Raw genomic sequence first — 16,330 nt, forward strand, 5'->3', positions numbered from 1 at the left:
ACACGGAAGTCAAAATCAATGCCAATAACGCGCTCTCTGGCAACCACAAGGGAGACAACGACAGGGCACTGAGCAAGAGGATAACTGGGCTGCCTGTGGATCGGATAGGTTGTAACCGGCCTTTGACCCCAAAGGCAGTTACCAGGTTCCTATTTGCATGATTGCTGCTCAGCACAACTTTTCCTGTCAGGACAGTAATTTTGCTCGGCACAACTTTTCCTGTCAGAACAGTAAATGCCATTAGTCATAATTTTTATGTGCGGATGAATACGTGACAATGCGGACTCCAATACTTCACTTGATTGCAGACACAAATTAATTTGTTTTTATTAGGCCGTTGCCTATTTACAAGCAATAAACCACACGACTTACCGTTAGGCTTGCTGTCTTCTAAACTGTGAGATTTGGCACTCGTGGTCTCTTTTTCCACTGCCATGCCAGCCTTAATCAGGTAATTTGAGATTAGAAGCTCAGGATTCACGGACACATCTATAAGATCCACAATCAAGGAGAACTCCGACTGTGCTACCACTTTAACCGTGATGATCTTGTTGGCAACTAGCGTCATCATGGCAGCTGTAGCCTCTTTAGACCACGTTTCAGAGGGAGGTTTAACACCTGCAAATAGTAGGCAAGATTTAGATGGTCAAGCACTATCTGAGCGGCAGGAAATTACTAATGAATTGTAAATTAGTAAGTCAAAGTAACTGAACTGGAAAAGTCTGCAAATAAATTAATTAATTCCAGCTAAGCAGAATTGTGAATTCCCATGTCAGTCTTTGTGTTAATGAATATCCTCGTCAAACATGACTAGAGGGAATATAAAAAATAAAATAAAATCTGCAAAGAATCTATATGCCAAGATAAGACAGAAGAATATAGTATTGTGAGAAAACGTTTCATAATCAATAAACCTTATCGCAATGGCTTCCTACCTGCTAAACTGCACTTTATGGCTTGTAAAGGTAACATCATCATACTGGGGAGAATGGGTCGGAGTCTGGAGACAGGCAAGATCTCCACATTTCCATAATCTACGTAGCCAACAAGCACAGAATCCTGTGAGGTGTACTTTAGAATGCTAGCTCGGTACCAGCGGTCATCCTCTGGAAAAAGAATTAACCATTCAATGCCAAGCATTTCACGGCAGGAGACACAGACATTTATTTTACTTTTTTATTCTCCCGGTGTGAATGTCTCTGATTACTAGGTTAGGTGTCACACACCTCATTTGCATACCTGTACACCTGTGTATAAACAACAATGTTGGCTTGTGAGTTACCTGTAAACTGTGCGCTGCACATATCCCCCACAGCTGGGACAAAACTAGGACTGGCCGGCATTACTTTGTAATGTTTGCTCATGCTGTCCATGAGCTCGGCAAGATCTTCTACACAAGAAAAAAAAATTAAAAAAACACAATTTGTAAAGCAACACGATATCCTGCAGCATTGTACAATGTCTAAAGGGTATTGGGCAGCAGGTTTACATATACTGGGTGCTTAGAGGTTATAATTAGCATTAAGTACAAAGTTCCATTGGATAATTCCCTAAACATGGACTTATAGCAATTCTATGACTGAAATAGCAGAGTGAAGAATATTTCCAAATCAGTTCTATTAGCCTAGGTTTTTCCAATCAAGGTTTCATTTCCTCATATTCAGAGTTTAGTGAAGAACCCAATTTATCTTCTAAAGAATGGACAGTATGTACGAACTTGCATTCTGCAGCTGCTGACAGAAAAAATCGTCTGGACTCTGAATATCTGTGATGGCAGCATTGAAAACATTTCCTACAGCCACAGCAATCATTTTCAGTGTCTGGGTCTGTGGCTGTGATTCATTGCTGGGATTCTCACTCTTCCCATCAAGGAGTTCTTTGGCTTTCTCCAGGTGTGGAACTGCAGAAAAAAAAATTGTAAATATTTTGTTATTCTGCAAAATTTTAAGAAAAAATTAAAAGGCATGCAGCTAACACATGCAGTAGATCCTCGAGAGCTACAATTTCCCAAAGAGAAGGCGGTTGTCTCCAACCTACCCATCTGATAGCTAGAAGGATACAGACCCCTCTTTGGAGAGGGTCCTTGGGATCAGGCTGCATTACATTCTCTGACTAACTGGTAGAATTGCTGATAAAACCCATGAAAGCTAGCTGGAATAGATACTGCAAAAGGAGAGTAATGTAAGGACAAAAGGAACCCTTCGATCGATTACAAAATTAATAAAGTTTACATCAGTGATTGCTACGACCAATGAAAATCCCTTATGTAAACTTTTAGCTGGTGGAGAAAGTCCAAAGAAAGCATGGTAAGTTATTCTATTTATCTCTTGTATGAACACACAAACACATTGCATTTAGGAAATGGACAGAAAACACAGCAAGCTTTGAATCAATGTGTTACTCTTACGCTCCTGTGGGGGATTGTGATTTCGGATGGGACTTTTTCCTTTTTCGGTAAACGCATATCCTTTCTCTACAAGCAGTTTGGCCATATTCACTCCTAAGCAGAAATACAAGAGAATTATACTTTAACAAAAACAGAGCAACAGGAGGAGTTCTTATAAAAATAGCACTATGGGCCATAAACACGAAACCCATGGATGAATCAGCCGTGAAGGAATAAGATCCTGCATCAATGGTTGTGATAGTAAGACAGACATGTTCTACACAGATTAATGGCTGGCAATGCAAGCTATAAGGTGATCAATAATTTCAGAATGATAAACACCCAATGTATTCCTTGTTACAGGGTTCTGATCATTCATAACTATTAATGTCTGGTCAGCGTCAGGTAGATTAAAACAGGACATAAATAACTAGATCCAGGATCCGAAGCTAACATTGCCAAATATATGAAGGTGAATGTCTATCCACCGATCGATATATCTGCAGTTTATTCTCAATAGACAATGATGTCTGTCCATAGTATGGTCTTACTGCTGAACTTCTAGGGTACAAATCAACAAGCGGTCTTTTTTTTTTACTAACATTTTTACATTTGACTTTCACATTAAACAGTGCAAGGCTACTGATATGCACGACAGGTTTATTTAATATATAGAGTTATTTCTCGCTAGATTAAGACAGTGTAAGCGAGAATGTGTTTATCCCCAGGAGTGTAGTACCCAACATTTTCCTATAAACTATTTTTGGTATGCACTGGCTGACTGTTTTACTGATAACGGAATCCAAAGTAAGGGGAGCACCTAGCACACAGGGTCACGAATCCAGCACAAACATTCTCAAGAAAGAAAATATCCCAGCACATCCTTTGAAACCATGTCCCTTTATTAAAGCTGGACAAAGACTGTTGTAGCAGTGGCAACATTGCTAAATAAAGGGACATTGTTTGATGTGCTGGAATGTGACTGTTTTACGGATAATGGCCAAGCTAACGTAGGATAATGTATTAATCTTTAGGCTTGTGCGTTTGGCTTTCAATGAAGTGTGATTCGCCCAAATCCTGCAACTCTGAACAGATTTAGAACAAATTAAACAAGCAACGGAAAAGGCGATTCTGTCTGTAACGCATTAGAGAAGAAGCTTATTTCTACGTTTTTCGGTACCAATATGCTGCTGATTGATCGCAGAGGAGAATGGTTGATTGCTAGACCAGCAGTGATTAACCCTCGCTGTGTCTGTATGGCTGTGACTGTGTCATTGATCCTAGTGTCAGACCAGCAGGGATTGTGTGTTAACCCTCGCGGTGCCTGTATGGATGTGACAGGGTCAGACCAGCAGTGATTGTGTGTTAACCATCGCAGTGCCAGTGTGAGAGTGACAGCCTGTTTCACTGTTCATGCCTAGCAGTGCAGTAAACCATTTTGGTTTGTCTGAACTGTTTTTCTAAACGGCAACGCTACATGGACGAAACTCTGTTCATCCAACGTAAATTTTCTTCCAGGACAAATTGAATTTCTTTTTTTGCTTTGCATAAGTCTATTAATAGTAACACACATTTACATGGAGTTCAGTGTATTTATTCATTAAATCCACTAACTTTAACCCCCATGCTAGCTACAACCAAGACATACAGCCCTGAGTGTCCAATACCTATTAAAATGGCAAAAGGTTACCTAGAAAGTGCTTCCCACGAGTAAACAGTATTTAAGGTCAAACCTTACCTGATGGTAAGAAAATATCGACCCCGTAAGATGGCATTTCCTCTTGTGCCCTACGAGAGATAATTGTGATGGCGAGTGGTTTTCCCAGGAGCAGTTTTCTGATATCTAAGAGGCATTCGGGGGTCCACCCACAAGACGGAGCAGAGAGGTTCGCTAAAGAACATTGAATTGCCTGTTGGAATCAATAGATCAAATAAAGGAGGTATATTGGAAAGTCCATCAACTAAGGTTTCAACAACAACCCGACAAAGGTGTCCTGCATTCCCAACATAATCAAACCCCATGGGAGATAGAGATCTGCAATAGCTGGAGAACTGCCCATTTGTGACCACGGCAACAGACACTGCGACCAGTGTTAATTTAGTTGACCAACAATTTTTATTGAATAACATTTTTGAGATTTAGTCGACTAAAACAAATCAGCTGTTTAAAATCCGGCTAAAATTAAATAGTGCTTTAGTCAAAAGGACAATGACTAAAACTACCGTATATACTCGAGTATAAGCCGACCCGAATATAAGCCGAAGCCCCTAATTTTACCCCCCAAAACTGGGAAAACTTATTGACTCGAGTATAAGACTAGGGTGAGAAATGCAGCAGCTACTGGTAAATTTCTGAATAAAATTAGATCCTAAAAAAATATATTAATTGAATATTTATTTACAGTGTGTGTATATAATGAATGCAGTGTGTGTGTATGAGTGCAGTGTGTGTGTGTATGAGTGCACTGTGTGTGTGTTTGTGTGTATATGACTGCAGTGTGTGTGTGTGTGTGTGTGTGTATATGAGTATGAGTGCAGTGTGTATGTGTGTTGCAGAGCCTTGGTGGGGGGTGGGCATTTTTATTATTATTATTTTTTTTTTTGTATTATTTTTTATTTTATTAATATTCTACTATTATTATTTTTTTATTTTTTTCGTGCCCCCTCCCTGCTTAATACATGGCAGGGAGGGGGGCTCTCACTCCCTGGTGGTCCAGTGGCATTGGCAGTTCAGTGGAAGGGGCTGGCAGAGAGCCCTTACCTCTCCTGCATCTCCTGTGCGCGGGTCCGGTCAGCTCCTCTGTCAGCTCCCAGTGTAAGTCTTGCGAGAGCCGCACTATGACCCCGCGTCTCTCGCTAGACTTACACTGGGAGCTGACCGGACCAGCGCGGAGGAGAAGGGAGCTGCAGGAGAGGTAAGCGCTCTCTGCCAGCCCCCAGTCTGTATTATGGCAATATAAATTGCCATAATACAGACAGTGACTCGAGTATAAGTCGAGTTGGGGTTTTTCAGCACAAAAAATGTGCTGAAAAACTCGACTTATACTCGAGTATATACGGTAAATAGAAATTTGCCCCAAAATTCACACTGACTGCGAAACTTGGGACTATAGAACTCTATACAGCAATCACAAGCCAGAACTTAGGGAGTCCTCCTCGATTTACTGATAGCAAGGTAACAATAACGGAGTGAAAGTCATTCAAACTGATGGCTTCTGTTCTGTTGTGCAGTCTCACAATGTTATGACTTTCTCTTCAGATTTATACATGAAGAAAGCAGTCTATACCTACTAGTTGTGGCCCTCAGGTTATTAGAGCCCATTTAGTATCAGTGTATATATATCACAGCTTGTATTAGATAAAGTATACTGAACTCTATGAGATGCATCTAAACCACCCAAAGACATCACTGCTGGCATTGTCTGCATCACATGTGAGACTGTCAGACAGCATGTAACAGAACACACACCCAGTGTACATAGTGCCACCACAAAGAAATGTTTGATTTACACTTAGATCTGTTATTGTAATAGAACAGAAATGCCAATGTTAGTTTTTAGTTTCCTTTCATCTGGACCTCGGATTGTCCCCATCCATGATCAGTCTACAAACATCAAGCTTACGGCTGGTGGAAGTAGTTCCAGGTCTTTATGCATCTGCTGTAGATCACTGAATGACACGGTCTCCTGATTCCCATAGTCAATATAAAGGACTTGCGCAGTCTTCAAGACGACTTCTGTGTCCTGCACAAACACTCTATACCAATGCTGCAATAGAAACGGTGGCAACAATTACTGTACTTCTAGTCTCCGCTACCAGCAGCAGATACTACTGAAAGAACAGCTGTCCCGTGTTAGGAAAACAAGGATTGTAAAGATGTATGTATATGTAGCATGACAGTAATGGGCATTTGGCTTAAACCACTTTGTTTCTATTTAAATAAATTACTGGGAAATGTAGGTATTAAAAAAGACACTCTGGGCATCGTAACAACTAAATAGTAATTAAGTTGTTGTGGTGCCAGTAGGTCCCTGGCGCTGGCTTTCCTTCAGTGTAAACTATTAATGAATGATTTAACCCAAAAGTCCAGGGCCGGTAAGCTCAGCCCCTTAACTTACATTGCAGTCTGAGGCTGCAAAATGAAAGCGTCAGACAGGGTCGCCACAGAGACTCTCAGACTATCATTTGCTCCCGATGCACAAACCAGCTTGAGACAGATTTATGTTTCGCAGTCCTGTTTGAAAACTTGGACTGCAAAGGAAGTTTGGGGTCAGAACGGACCGTCGCTCGATTGAAGACTATTGAGTTGAATAATTAAAGGAAAGCATTGATTCAATGCACAATAGGTCCCAATGCTCTATTTTGGATTGGATTTAGAGAGTAAATCTCTTTTTCCTCTCAGTGCTGCCTCTCACGACGTCAGAGAGGAGGGATGGTCTCCTCCAATATTTCTCAAAGGAGTATTGGGACCTAATGCACATGTGCAGCGAGCACATTCAAACTTTCTCATTCCAAAAGTATTATATGCTTTCCTATTTGATAATGATAAGGATCATTCGGCCCATCTAGTCTGCCCAATTTTCTAAATACTTTCATTAGTCCCTGGCCTTATCTTATAGTTAGGATAGCCTTATGCCAATCCCACGCATGCTTAAACTCCTTTACTGTGTTAACCTCTACCACTTCAGCTGGAAGCCTATTCCATGCATCCACTACCCTCTCAGTAAAGTAATAATTCCTGATAATTTTTTTAACCTTTATCCCTCTAATTTAAGACTATGTCCTCTTGTTGTGGTAGTTTCTTCTTTTAAATATAGTCTCCTCCTTTACTGTGTCGATTCCCTTTATTTATTTAAATGTTTCTATCATATCCCCCCTGTCTCGTCTTTCCTCCAAGCTATACATGTTAAGATCCTTTAACCTTTCCTTGTAAGTTTTATCCTGCAATCCATGAACCAGTTTAGTAGCCCTTCTCTGAACTCTCTCTAAAGTTTCAATATCTTTCTGGAGATATGGTCTCCAGTACTGCGTACAATAGTCATGAGGTCTCACCAGTGTTCTGTACAATGGCATGAGCACTTCCCTCTTTCTAGTGCTAATACCTTTCCTTATACAACCAAGCATTCTGCTAGCATTTCCTGCTGGTCTATTACATTGTCTGCATACCTTTAAGTCATCTGAAATTATCACCCCTGAATCCCTTTCCTCAGATGTTGCGGTTTGGACTCTATCAAATATTCTGTACTCTGCCCTTGGGTTTTTACGTCCAATATGCATTATCTTGCACTTATCCACATTAAATATAAGTTGCCACAGCTTGGACCATTTTTCTAATTCATCTAAATCATTTGCCATATCCCTCCTGGAACATCAACTGTGTTGCAAATTTAATATCATCTGCAAAAAGACATACCTTACCATCAAGACCTTCTGCAATATCACTAATAAAAATATTAAAGAGAATGGGCTCAAGTACAGATACCTCAGGTACCCCACTGGTAACTAGACCTTGCTTCAAATATACTCCATTGACTACAACCCTCTGTTGCCTGTCACTCAGCCACTGCCTAACCCATTCAACAATATTGGAATCCAAACTTAAATATTGCAGTTTATTGAGGAGCCTTTTATGTGGAACAGTGTCAAAAGCCTTACTGAAATCTAGGTAAGCAATGTCTGAAGCACCACCCTGATCTATAATTTTAGTTACCCAATCAAAAAAATCAATAAGATTAGTTTGGCATGATCTCCCTGAAGTAAACCCATGTTGTCTCTTATCTTGAAATCCATGTGTTTTTAGATATTCAACAATCCTATCCTTTAACATGGTTTCCATCACTTTCCCCACTACTGCAGTAAGGCTTACTGGCCTATAGTTGCCCGACTCCTCCCTACTACCTTTCTTGTGAATGGGCACAACATTCGCTAACTTCCAATCTTCTGGGACTACTCTTGTTAACAATGATTGGTTAAATAACTCTTAATGGTTTTACTGGTACACCACTAAGCTCTTTTAATAACTTTGGGTGTATTCCATCCGGTCCCATTGACTTATTTGTCTTTACTTTTGACAGTTGAAATAGAACCTCTTCATTTTCATCTGTAAATACTGAACAAATATATTCATTGAAGCAGTTATCCTCTGCTGCATACCTTCCTTCTTTTTTTTTTTTAAATTCTTTATTTTTGAGTGCAGTTTTAGATAGACATTTCAGCATTTTCACATAGCTTTACAGATAAGAAAACAATCTAGCGTCATCGCAAATTACTGCACTTTTTGTTTTTAGTATACGAATAATATCAAATTACAGACAGGCATATTGGCAAACAAGGTATTCAAGATTAAACATGTTGAGTTAGGCAGGCTTACGGTTAGTACTGTTACGTGTAAAAAGTTAATAACATGTTAAAATAATTGTATAGTGAGAGTTGAAATATCTCAATAGTGTCTGGAGAGCGTAAACACATAATAATCGCCCTAAATTAGTTTAAACTTATACCGAGAAGAATATTATGGTTATAAAGGCAAGTACCTGAAGTGGTTAGCAGGTTTAGGCATACATGTTAGAAGAGGCTAAGACATGGAGGGCTCTAGTCGCATGTTGTCATTTGTTTGTTTTGGGTTAGCTGAGCTAGGCAAGCTTACGGTTAGGACCGTTGCTTGTAAAGAGTTAAGGGCATTCTAAATCCAATTTTAAAATGAAAGGTTATATATCACTGTTTGTCTAGAGGACAGTGGAACTTAATAACAGTTGTAGATTGGTTAAACCTGTACTGAGGAAACTATTATAATTATAGCTGCTGGCATGTTCCCGTTCGTTATAAGGCAGGATTATCATAGTTATAAAGATAGGTACTTGAAGTGGTTAGCAGGTTTAGGCATACATGTTAGAAGAGGCTAAAACATGGAAGGATCTAGCCGCATGTTGTCATTTGTTTATGTTGGGTTAAACTGAGCTAGGCAAGCTTACGGTTAGTACTGTTGCGTGTAAAGAGTTAAAAACATTTCAAAACAATTTTAAAGCGAAAGGTTATATAACCCTGTTTTGGCTACAGAACATTAAAACTTGAAACTCAATAACAGTTATAGTTTAGGTTAAACCTGTACTCGAGGAAATAATTATAATAATAACTGCTTGTATGTCCCCGTTCGTTTTAAGGCAAAATATGCTTGGTAGGTGAGACAACGAGAGAGAGAAAATACGTAAGTTCTACGTCCTGCTGCTCATATCAACGGACCAGACATATGAACCAGCTAGACGTATTAGGTGGGTCTCTGGATGCCAAGCAGAAAAAATGAAAATATAGAAAGTAATAAGAATAAAAATAAAACGATAAAGTAAAAACAGTTCCAGTGTAACTGTCTCGGGTTTGGCACCTTGGTGCAGCTGGGGCAGGAACACAGGGTTGCCATGTAGCAGTAGGGTGTTTGTTGCCGTTGGAAGTCCTCGGTTTATGCTATCTTGCCGCCGGTTTCTTGTCATGTAATGTCGGTCCTGTTGCGGGGTACTCCTGCAGTTGACCAGATGACACCGGGTCGTGGGTTGTTTGCTGTGTCCCCGCTGAAACCAGGTGGGTGTGCCGAGCCTCTGACAGGTGAGCGTCTCTGTGCATTTATGTCGTAATTGCAGAGAAGGCATCTGGCGTGGAGCTTTGGGGGGTAAATGGGGTGATCCTATCTGGGTCCCAGGTGTTTGTGCGGTTAGGGGAGCAGTTGCTGTCCTTAGTGGCCACAATATTCGGGGACAGCAGGTCTTGTGGTAGATCTAGGAGCCGAAGGAAGGCCGGGGCGTCCCTGATGTCCTGGATGCTGTGCAGATTTGATCCCTTTTGGACCACCAGTGTCCTGGAGGCTCGCCATCTGTAGTCGATCTTGTGGGCTCCTTCTTTTGTTTTTAATCTAACTAATCCTTGTTTTACTTTCCTTTTTTTGTCCCTTTTTTTTTTTTTTTTTAACTGACTGTGCTATTTTCTCTTCTGTGTGTGATTTGGAAGCTCTTATAACTTGCTTAGTCTCTTTCTGCCTAATCTTATAGATCATTGTCTTCCTCGCTCTGTTTTTTCTTTATAATTACTAAATGCTAACTTTTAGTTTTTTACTATTTTGGCCACATCTGTGGAGTACCACAGTGGTTTCTTGAATTTTTTGCTTTTACTGACAAGCCTAATGCAATTTTCTCTTGCCTTCAGCAGTGCAACTTTTAAATAATCCCATTTCTCTTGGACTCCATTTAAATTGTTCCAGTCTGATAATGACTCCTTTACACATATTCTAATTTTAGAAAAGTCTGTTTTTCTAAAGTCTAAAACTTTTGTTTTTGTGTGGTGTGACTCAGTCACTGTTCTTATATTAAACCACACTGACTGATGATCACTGGATCCTAAACTTTCACCTACAGTAATATCTGATACCAAATCTCCATTTGTTAACACTACATCTAGTATGGCCTCTTTACGAGTTGGCTCCTCAAGGACGTGTTTTAGATCCAGTTAGTGCAGATTCTAAAGGTGCAGCGAAGCATGTCAGGTGGCTACCATGAATGAGCCACATTCAGGGGAGGTGTGGTTAGGGCTACATAAATAGAAACAAAAGTGACTCACCTCCTAAATGCCAGAGAATTGAGCAGTCAGCAATGATCTAAACACAAAAACTGCATCATTAGGCTAAAGTTGCTTTGGTGCATATAGTATCCTTTTAAAAGGTTAGTGGGAGACCAGTTTTGCAGATATTTTTCTTCAGAAGGGAAATATATATATACATACATACACATAACTTTTTCAAGACAGATACACTGAAGTCTTACCTGATCCTGGGAGTATTTAGCGACACAGACCTCCCCGATGGCTGGGGTATAGCCATTCTGGATGTTCTGTGGGTTTCTGTAGAGGTCATTTAATGCCGTTGACATCTTGAGCAGAGATTCCACTGATTTCGTGTTGTAGATTTGAACATAAAAATGACATGGGTTTGAAAATTCCACAACAAGTCCCTATTTAAACAAAAGAAATAACGGGTCAGCTCTGCAGCACAGGATTCCATTTACCTCTAGAATAGGGCCAACTTAAACAAATTAAGTGTATGACTGCAATGACTACTAACATCTCAACAGGACAGAAAAATCCTTGTGAACATAGAGACCCATCTGGTGTTATAGGAGATTAGCTGCTTTTACAAACGGTTATTAGATACACCCACCTAATTGTTGCAAAATTTTTTAATTGGGGTATATGTACTAAACAGTGATTTTTATCTTGGCAGTTGTATGTCCCTTTAATTGAACTTTAGTTGTGATTTTACAACTGTAGAAAACTTGCAGAATAGAAAGCAGAGAGCAGCTGCAATTTCACACTGCGCGTAAAGAAAGGCTATATCGCATTGTGCGTGAATAAGCAGAAACCAGACAGCACCTCCTACCCACATTGCATCACATGTGAAGAGAACAGACAGCAGTTTCTATATCACACCGTGCATAAAGAAAGCAGACATAGAACATATGTATATATAACATATACAATAAACAGTTACTCTGTAGATCAGCAATTTCACGTTTTTCGTCAAAACAATGAAGTTAAAGAAACAGCCGAGCTGAAGAGTATCTTGCCTTCCCAATTCCAGACACTGAATAATACCAGACGGTTAATGGTGATCTCATTTTATAGAGACGCATGGAAGGAACCAGTACACGGAATCTCATTTTACTGTCCATAATTATTTGGAGGGAAATGGCCACTACGGCAACATGCGCGCTTCATTGTGAAGAGTGCGCCTGTTGCTGAAACAGGAGGGAAGGTTTCTTTTAAAGTCATGGTATCCACACAACAAGGACAATCTGTTTTACTAAACGTTCCATCTATTAGTGAAACTAAAATAGTTTGAGGCAAAAAATATTAGGTGCCCTTTTAAGAAGCTTACAGGCAGTTTGGTTTATATAAAGTGAATTTTAGGAATCTGGACAAGCTTGTTCCTTTCAGGAATCCTGAAGATCAGTTAGAGTACAGGTTCAGTGCGAGACTTGTCCCACAGCATTGAGCAGCATGCACATACCATAGATATTCTAGGTCATTACACACTGCCGCCTAGAACAAAACTCTGCACTTTTAAAGAGACAGCCCAGGGTTCATTTACTATTTATTTTATCTATTGCTAACACTAGTGTTAAGCCAGCTATTTAAGTGACCAGCCCCCACTCTGTGGAATTAAAAGGTGAGTTTATTTACCATTTCTCGTTCACCACACTGGCCTTGCCTCTTTAGCTAAAATGATCACAGGTAATCAAATGCTTTTCCAATGGGAAGCTATTGCGCATGCAAATAAAAACATTGCGCTGTGCCAAAACCAGTATAAAGATTTTGAACATAGATGCTGCACACAATGGAACACTGAGATAGGAAGCAATTCTAGTGGCCGCCTAGAGGTGGTACTGGCAGCAATGTAAACACTGCCTTATCTCTGAGACAGGCTATAGGCACAAAAACCCCTACATTAAGCTGCCCTGGCTCTGGTGACAATAATGCCCCTTAAAAGATTAGGGAAAATTTATTCATACTTACCGTAATTTTCTTTTCCTGGCTATTATTCATGGCAGCATTTAACATATGGGTTTAGCTCCTCCCTCTAACCCTCAGAACAGGAAACACAAACAATTAAACAATTAAGCATACCTTCCCCTGGTATAATAGGAACCCCATCAGCCATCACACCTCAGTCAAGTAACAAGAAGTAAATCCAAGAGAGGGTGGGAAACCAAATGCTGCCATGAATAATAGCCAGGAAAAGAAAATTACGGTAAGTATGAATACATTTTCCCTATTCCTGGCTAATCATGGCAGCATTTAACATATGGGATTCCCCAAGCAATAATAACACAGGGAGGGAAATGCATGTTACAAAAATAGTTTAATATAGAAATCAGCTATGCGGATTAAAGGAGTTCAGGACCGACAGGCCAAACTCCGAATCCGAACGAGAAGCAATATCCACTTTGTAGTGATTCACAAAGGTCTTTAGAGATGGCCAGTTGGCAAACTTACAGGAACAGGCAAACTCTGCAGGAACTCCTGACTCTGCAGCCCATGAAGTAGCGATGGATCTTGTGGAATGAGCCTTGATGTTTTTCGGAACAGGAACATCACACGCTCCATAAGCCCTGGAGATAGCAGAAACTTTCCAGGAACGAAGAGTGGAGACTGAGGCGGCTTCACCTTTGCAAGAACCCCAAGGTATAACGAATAATTGAGAGGATTTCCTCCAAGCAGCAGAGGCTCAATATACATCAGTAAACATCTACGAAGATCCAGCATATGACACCTTGATTCTTCAGGGGTAGAAGGATGCTGAAAATAGGCAGGCAAGATAATTTCTTGATTGAGATGGAAAGATGTAACAACCTTGGGAAGAAATTCAGGTCTTGGTCGGAGAACGACCCTGTGGCGAAACCAACTTCGCCACTGAACTGGAGAAGCCTGGTTGCCCGCCTGCTGCCTTTGGACTATGGACCAGACTTTATGGGAATGTGATACCCCAGATAGCTATACCATGGAGCCTATTCATATAATGAAAGACTATGGGAAAGACTTTAGCTCCATGGCAATTGTACTGTGTGAATAGGATCTGCGCGCTATTCGGTAGTTTTGTGCGCTCAGATCCCAGCTATCTGGGGATATGTGAAATGTCTGTGTGTTATGGTTAAAAAGTAACTTTCTGTATTTTAAAGTGTTTTATGTCTTTCTGTAACCATGTGGTTAATGGAGTCTGTCTCTGTGCTGGAGATAATTAGATTACTTCTCCAGCACAGAGAAGGCTCTGAAAAAAAAAAAAAACAGTCTGAGCTGGGAAGCTAGGGGTTTTAAAAGATACTTTACTAACTTTTGAACCCCTGGTCTGATCCATGCCATTTTTTAATATGTTGTTCCCCTGAATGGATTGATTGTGGATATGTATTTTTATGTGAATGTGATGTATGGTGTTAAAGTTATGAAAGTTGTGTAAAAGTATATTTTAAACTGTATGCATAATGGGATTATGTGTCACACTAAGGGGAGGGGATGTGTGGGAGGTAACATCTATGTCATTGGTTCTTTTATGCCTCCCCCTGGGTGTGGCCTGTATGTGGGAGTTGGAAATAAAAGCCAGGCTGGATGAGCCAGTCCTGAGTTCCTGTTTAACCCTCAAAATGAAGTGTCGTCTCGTTCTTGGGGGGGAATTGGATTGTAAGCTGACTGCCAGGAGTGTAAGCGGATTGTATGCTTTTCTTGTTCAGCTGTTCCAGTTCGGAGTGTTATCTTGTATCCAGTTCAGGAGTTTGGTGTTCTGCAGTAGCTGTGCCTGTCTCTCAAAAAGGGGATTATCGCCTAAACGGATTGTATCCTCTTGTAAGTGAAACGGCCCGTTACAGACCCTATCATCGAAGAATGAAGTGTAAGGTTCCTCAGCTGATAAAAAGCTCTGATGTCAGACATTCTTCTGGCAGAGACTAGAGCCAGTAATAATAGTGTCTTCTGAAAAAGGATCTGCATATGTATGTTCCCAATAGGTTCGAAGAGAGGCTCCGTTAGTGCCTGCAGCACCAGAGGCAAATTCCAAGGAGACGCCAGTTGTCTGATAGGAGGTCTAATACGTAAAACGGCCTTGAAAAAACGAACCACCATAGGATGAAGTGCCCATCGAATGCCAGAAAGAGCAGAGATAGCTGAGCAGTGAACTTTCAGGGTGTTAAGTCTGAGACCCTTCTCCAGGCCTGCTTGTAGGAAACCTAAGACTTGAGAGACAGTAGGAGGACCCATGTTCTGTATCGAAGAGTTCAACCATACCGCAAAGGCTTCCCATATTCTGTGGTAAGTAGAAGAAGTGGAGATCTTCCTGGAACATAAAAGGGTAGATACCACCTGTTCCGATAAGCCTTGTTTCATCAGGGATTGCCTTTCAGAAGCCATGCATGAAGCCTGAGCTTGTAAGGTTCTGGATGAACCACCGGGCCTTGTGTCAGTAGATCCTCCGAGACCGGAATCTCCCAAGGATCCTCCATTGCCAACCTCCTCAGAAGAGGAAACCAAGGACGTCTTGGCCAGAAGGGGATCACTGCAATCACTTTGCAACGTTCTCTGGAAATCTACCTCAGAACAGCCTGAATGAGAGGAACTGGGGGAAAGACATATGCAAGACGAAAGTGCCATTTGATTGACAGAGCATCCTGATCCAGCGCCTTCGGATGGAATCTCCTTGAAACAAAAAAAGGAACTTGAGTGTTCTGAGCCGTAGCCATGAGATCCACTTGGGGAAGACCCCAACTCTGGACCAATTGCTGAAACACCGTTCTTGACAGGTGCCATTCTGTGGCTTCTATCTGGGGTCTGCTGAGGAAGTCCGCCAAGACATTCTCCTTTCCCGGAAGATAGACCGCACGTAGAACTTCCACATGTATTTGTGCCCAGGTCATGATTGCTGACACCTCTTTCATCAGTGCGACACTCCTGGTGCCCCCTTGATGGTTGATATATGCAGCAGCCGCTTTGTTGTCCACTCTCAACTTCACCCAGGCTCCTTTGATCAGATGCTGAAAATGAAGAAGAGCCAGAAACGTTGCTCTCAATTCTCTTATATCCGAAGGCAGGTACTGAGCATTCTGAGTCCATTCTGCCTGGACGAAGGAATTTCCCAGATGTGCACCCCAACCGAATCGACTGGCATCTGTCGTGATGACTACCCAGTCGACTTCCTTCAAAGGAAAACCTCTGGAGATGTTTTCTTCTTTCATCCACCAACGAAGCTTCCTTTTCAGGGTGAGAGGAATGTGGATCTGTTTTCCCAGTCCTCTGAGCTGGTTTTGAAGTTCTTCAGGAGATACTGTTGAAGTGGACGAAGATTCCAATGTGCCCATCTGACCAGATCTATAGTAGAGGTCAGGGTACCCAGGAGTTTCATAAACTCCCTTGCGGAAGCAGAAG

At 41.1% G+C, this 16,330-nt stretch overlaps 1 protein-coding gene across 1 annotated transcript in view; it reads right to left on the bottom strand.

Annotated features, from left to right (window-relative positions):
• Positions 1 to 16,330, bottom strand: part of TDRD1 (tudor domain containing 1) — a 46,320-nt gene that overhangs the window by 17,847 nt on the left and 12,143 nt on the right. The window contains exons 8-15 of the mRNA XM_063434180.1: positions 11,191 to 11,376; positions 6,010 to 6,153; positions 4,125 to 4,296; positions 2,408 to 2,500; positions 1,718 to 1,900; positions 1,283 to 1,390; positions 936 to 1,106; positions 373 to 618 (exon numbers count right to left, since the gene is read on the bottom strand). Of these exons, the coding sequence (XP_063290250.1) occupies positions 373 to 618; positions 936 to 1,106; positions 1,283 to 1,390; positions 1,718 to 1,900; positions 2,408 to 2,500; positions 4,125 to 4,296; positions 6,010 to 6,153; positions 11,191 to 11,376 (1,303 nt within the window). The remainder of the gene's footprint in view (positions 1 to 372; positions 619 to 935; positions 1,107 to 1,282; positions 1,391 to 1,717; positions 1,901 to 2,407; positions 2,501 to 4,124; positions 4,297 to 6,009; positions 6,154 to 11,190; positions 11,377 to 16,330) is intronic.

The sequence above is a fragment of the Pelobates fuscus genome, chromosome 10 (assembly GCF_036172605.1).
Source record: "Pelobates fuscus isolate aPelFus1 chromosome 10, aPelFus1.pri, whole genome shotgun sequence".
Classification (NCBI taxonomy): domain Eukaryota; kingdom Metazoa; phylum Chordata; class Amphibia; order Anura; family Pelobatidae; genus Pelobates; species Pelobates fuscus.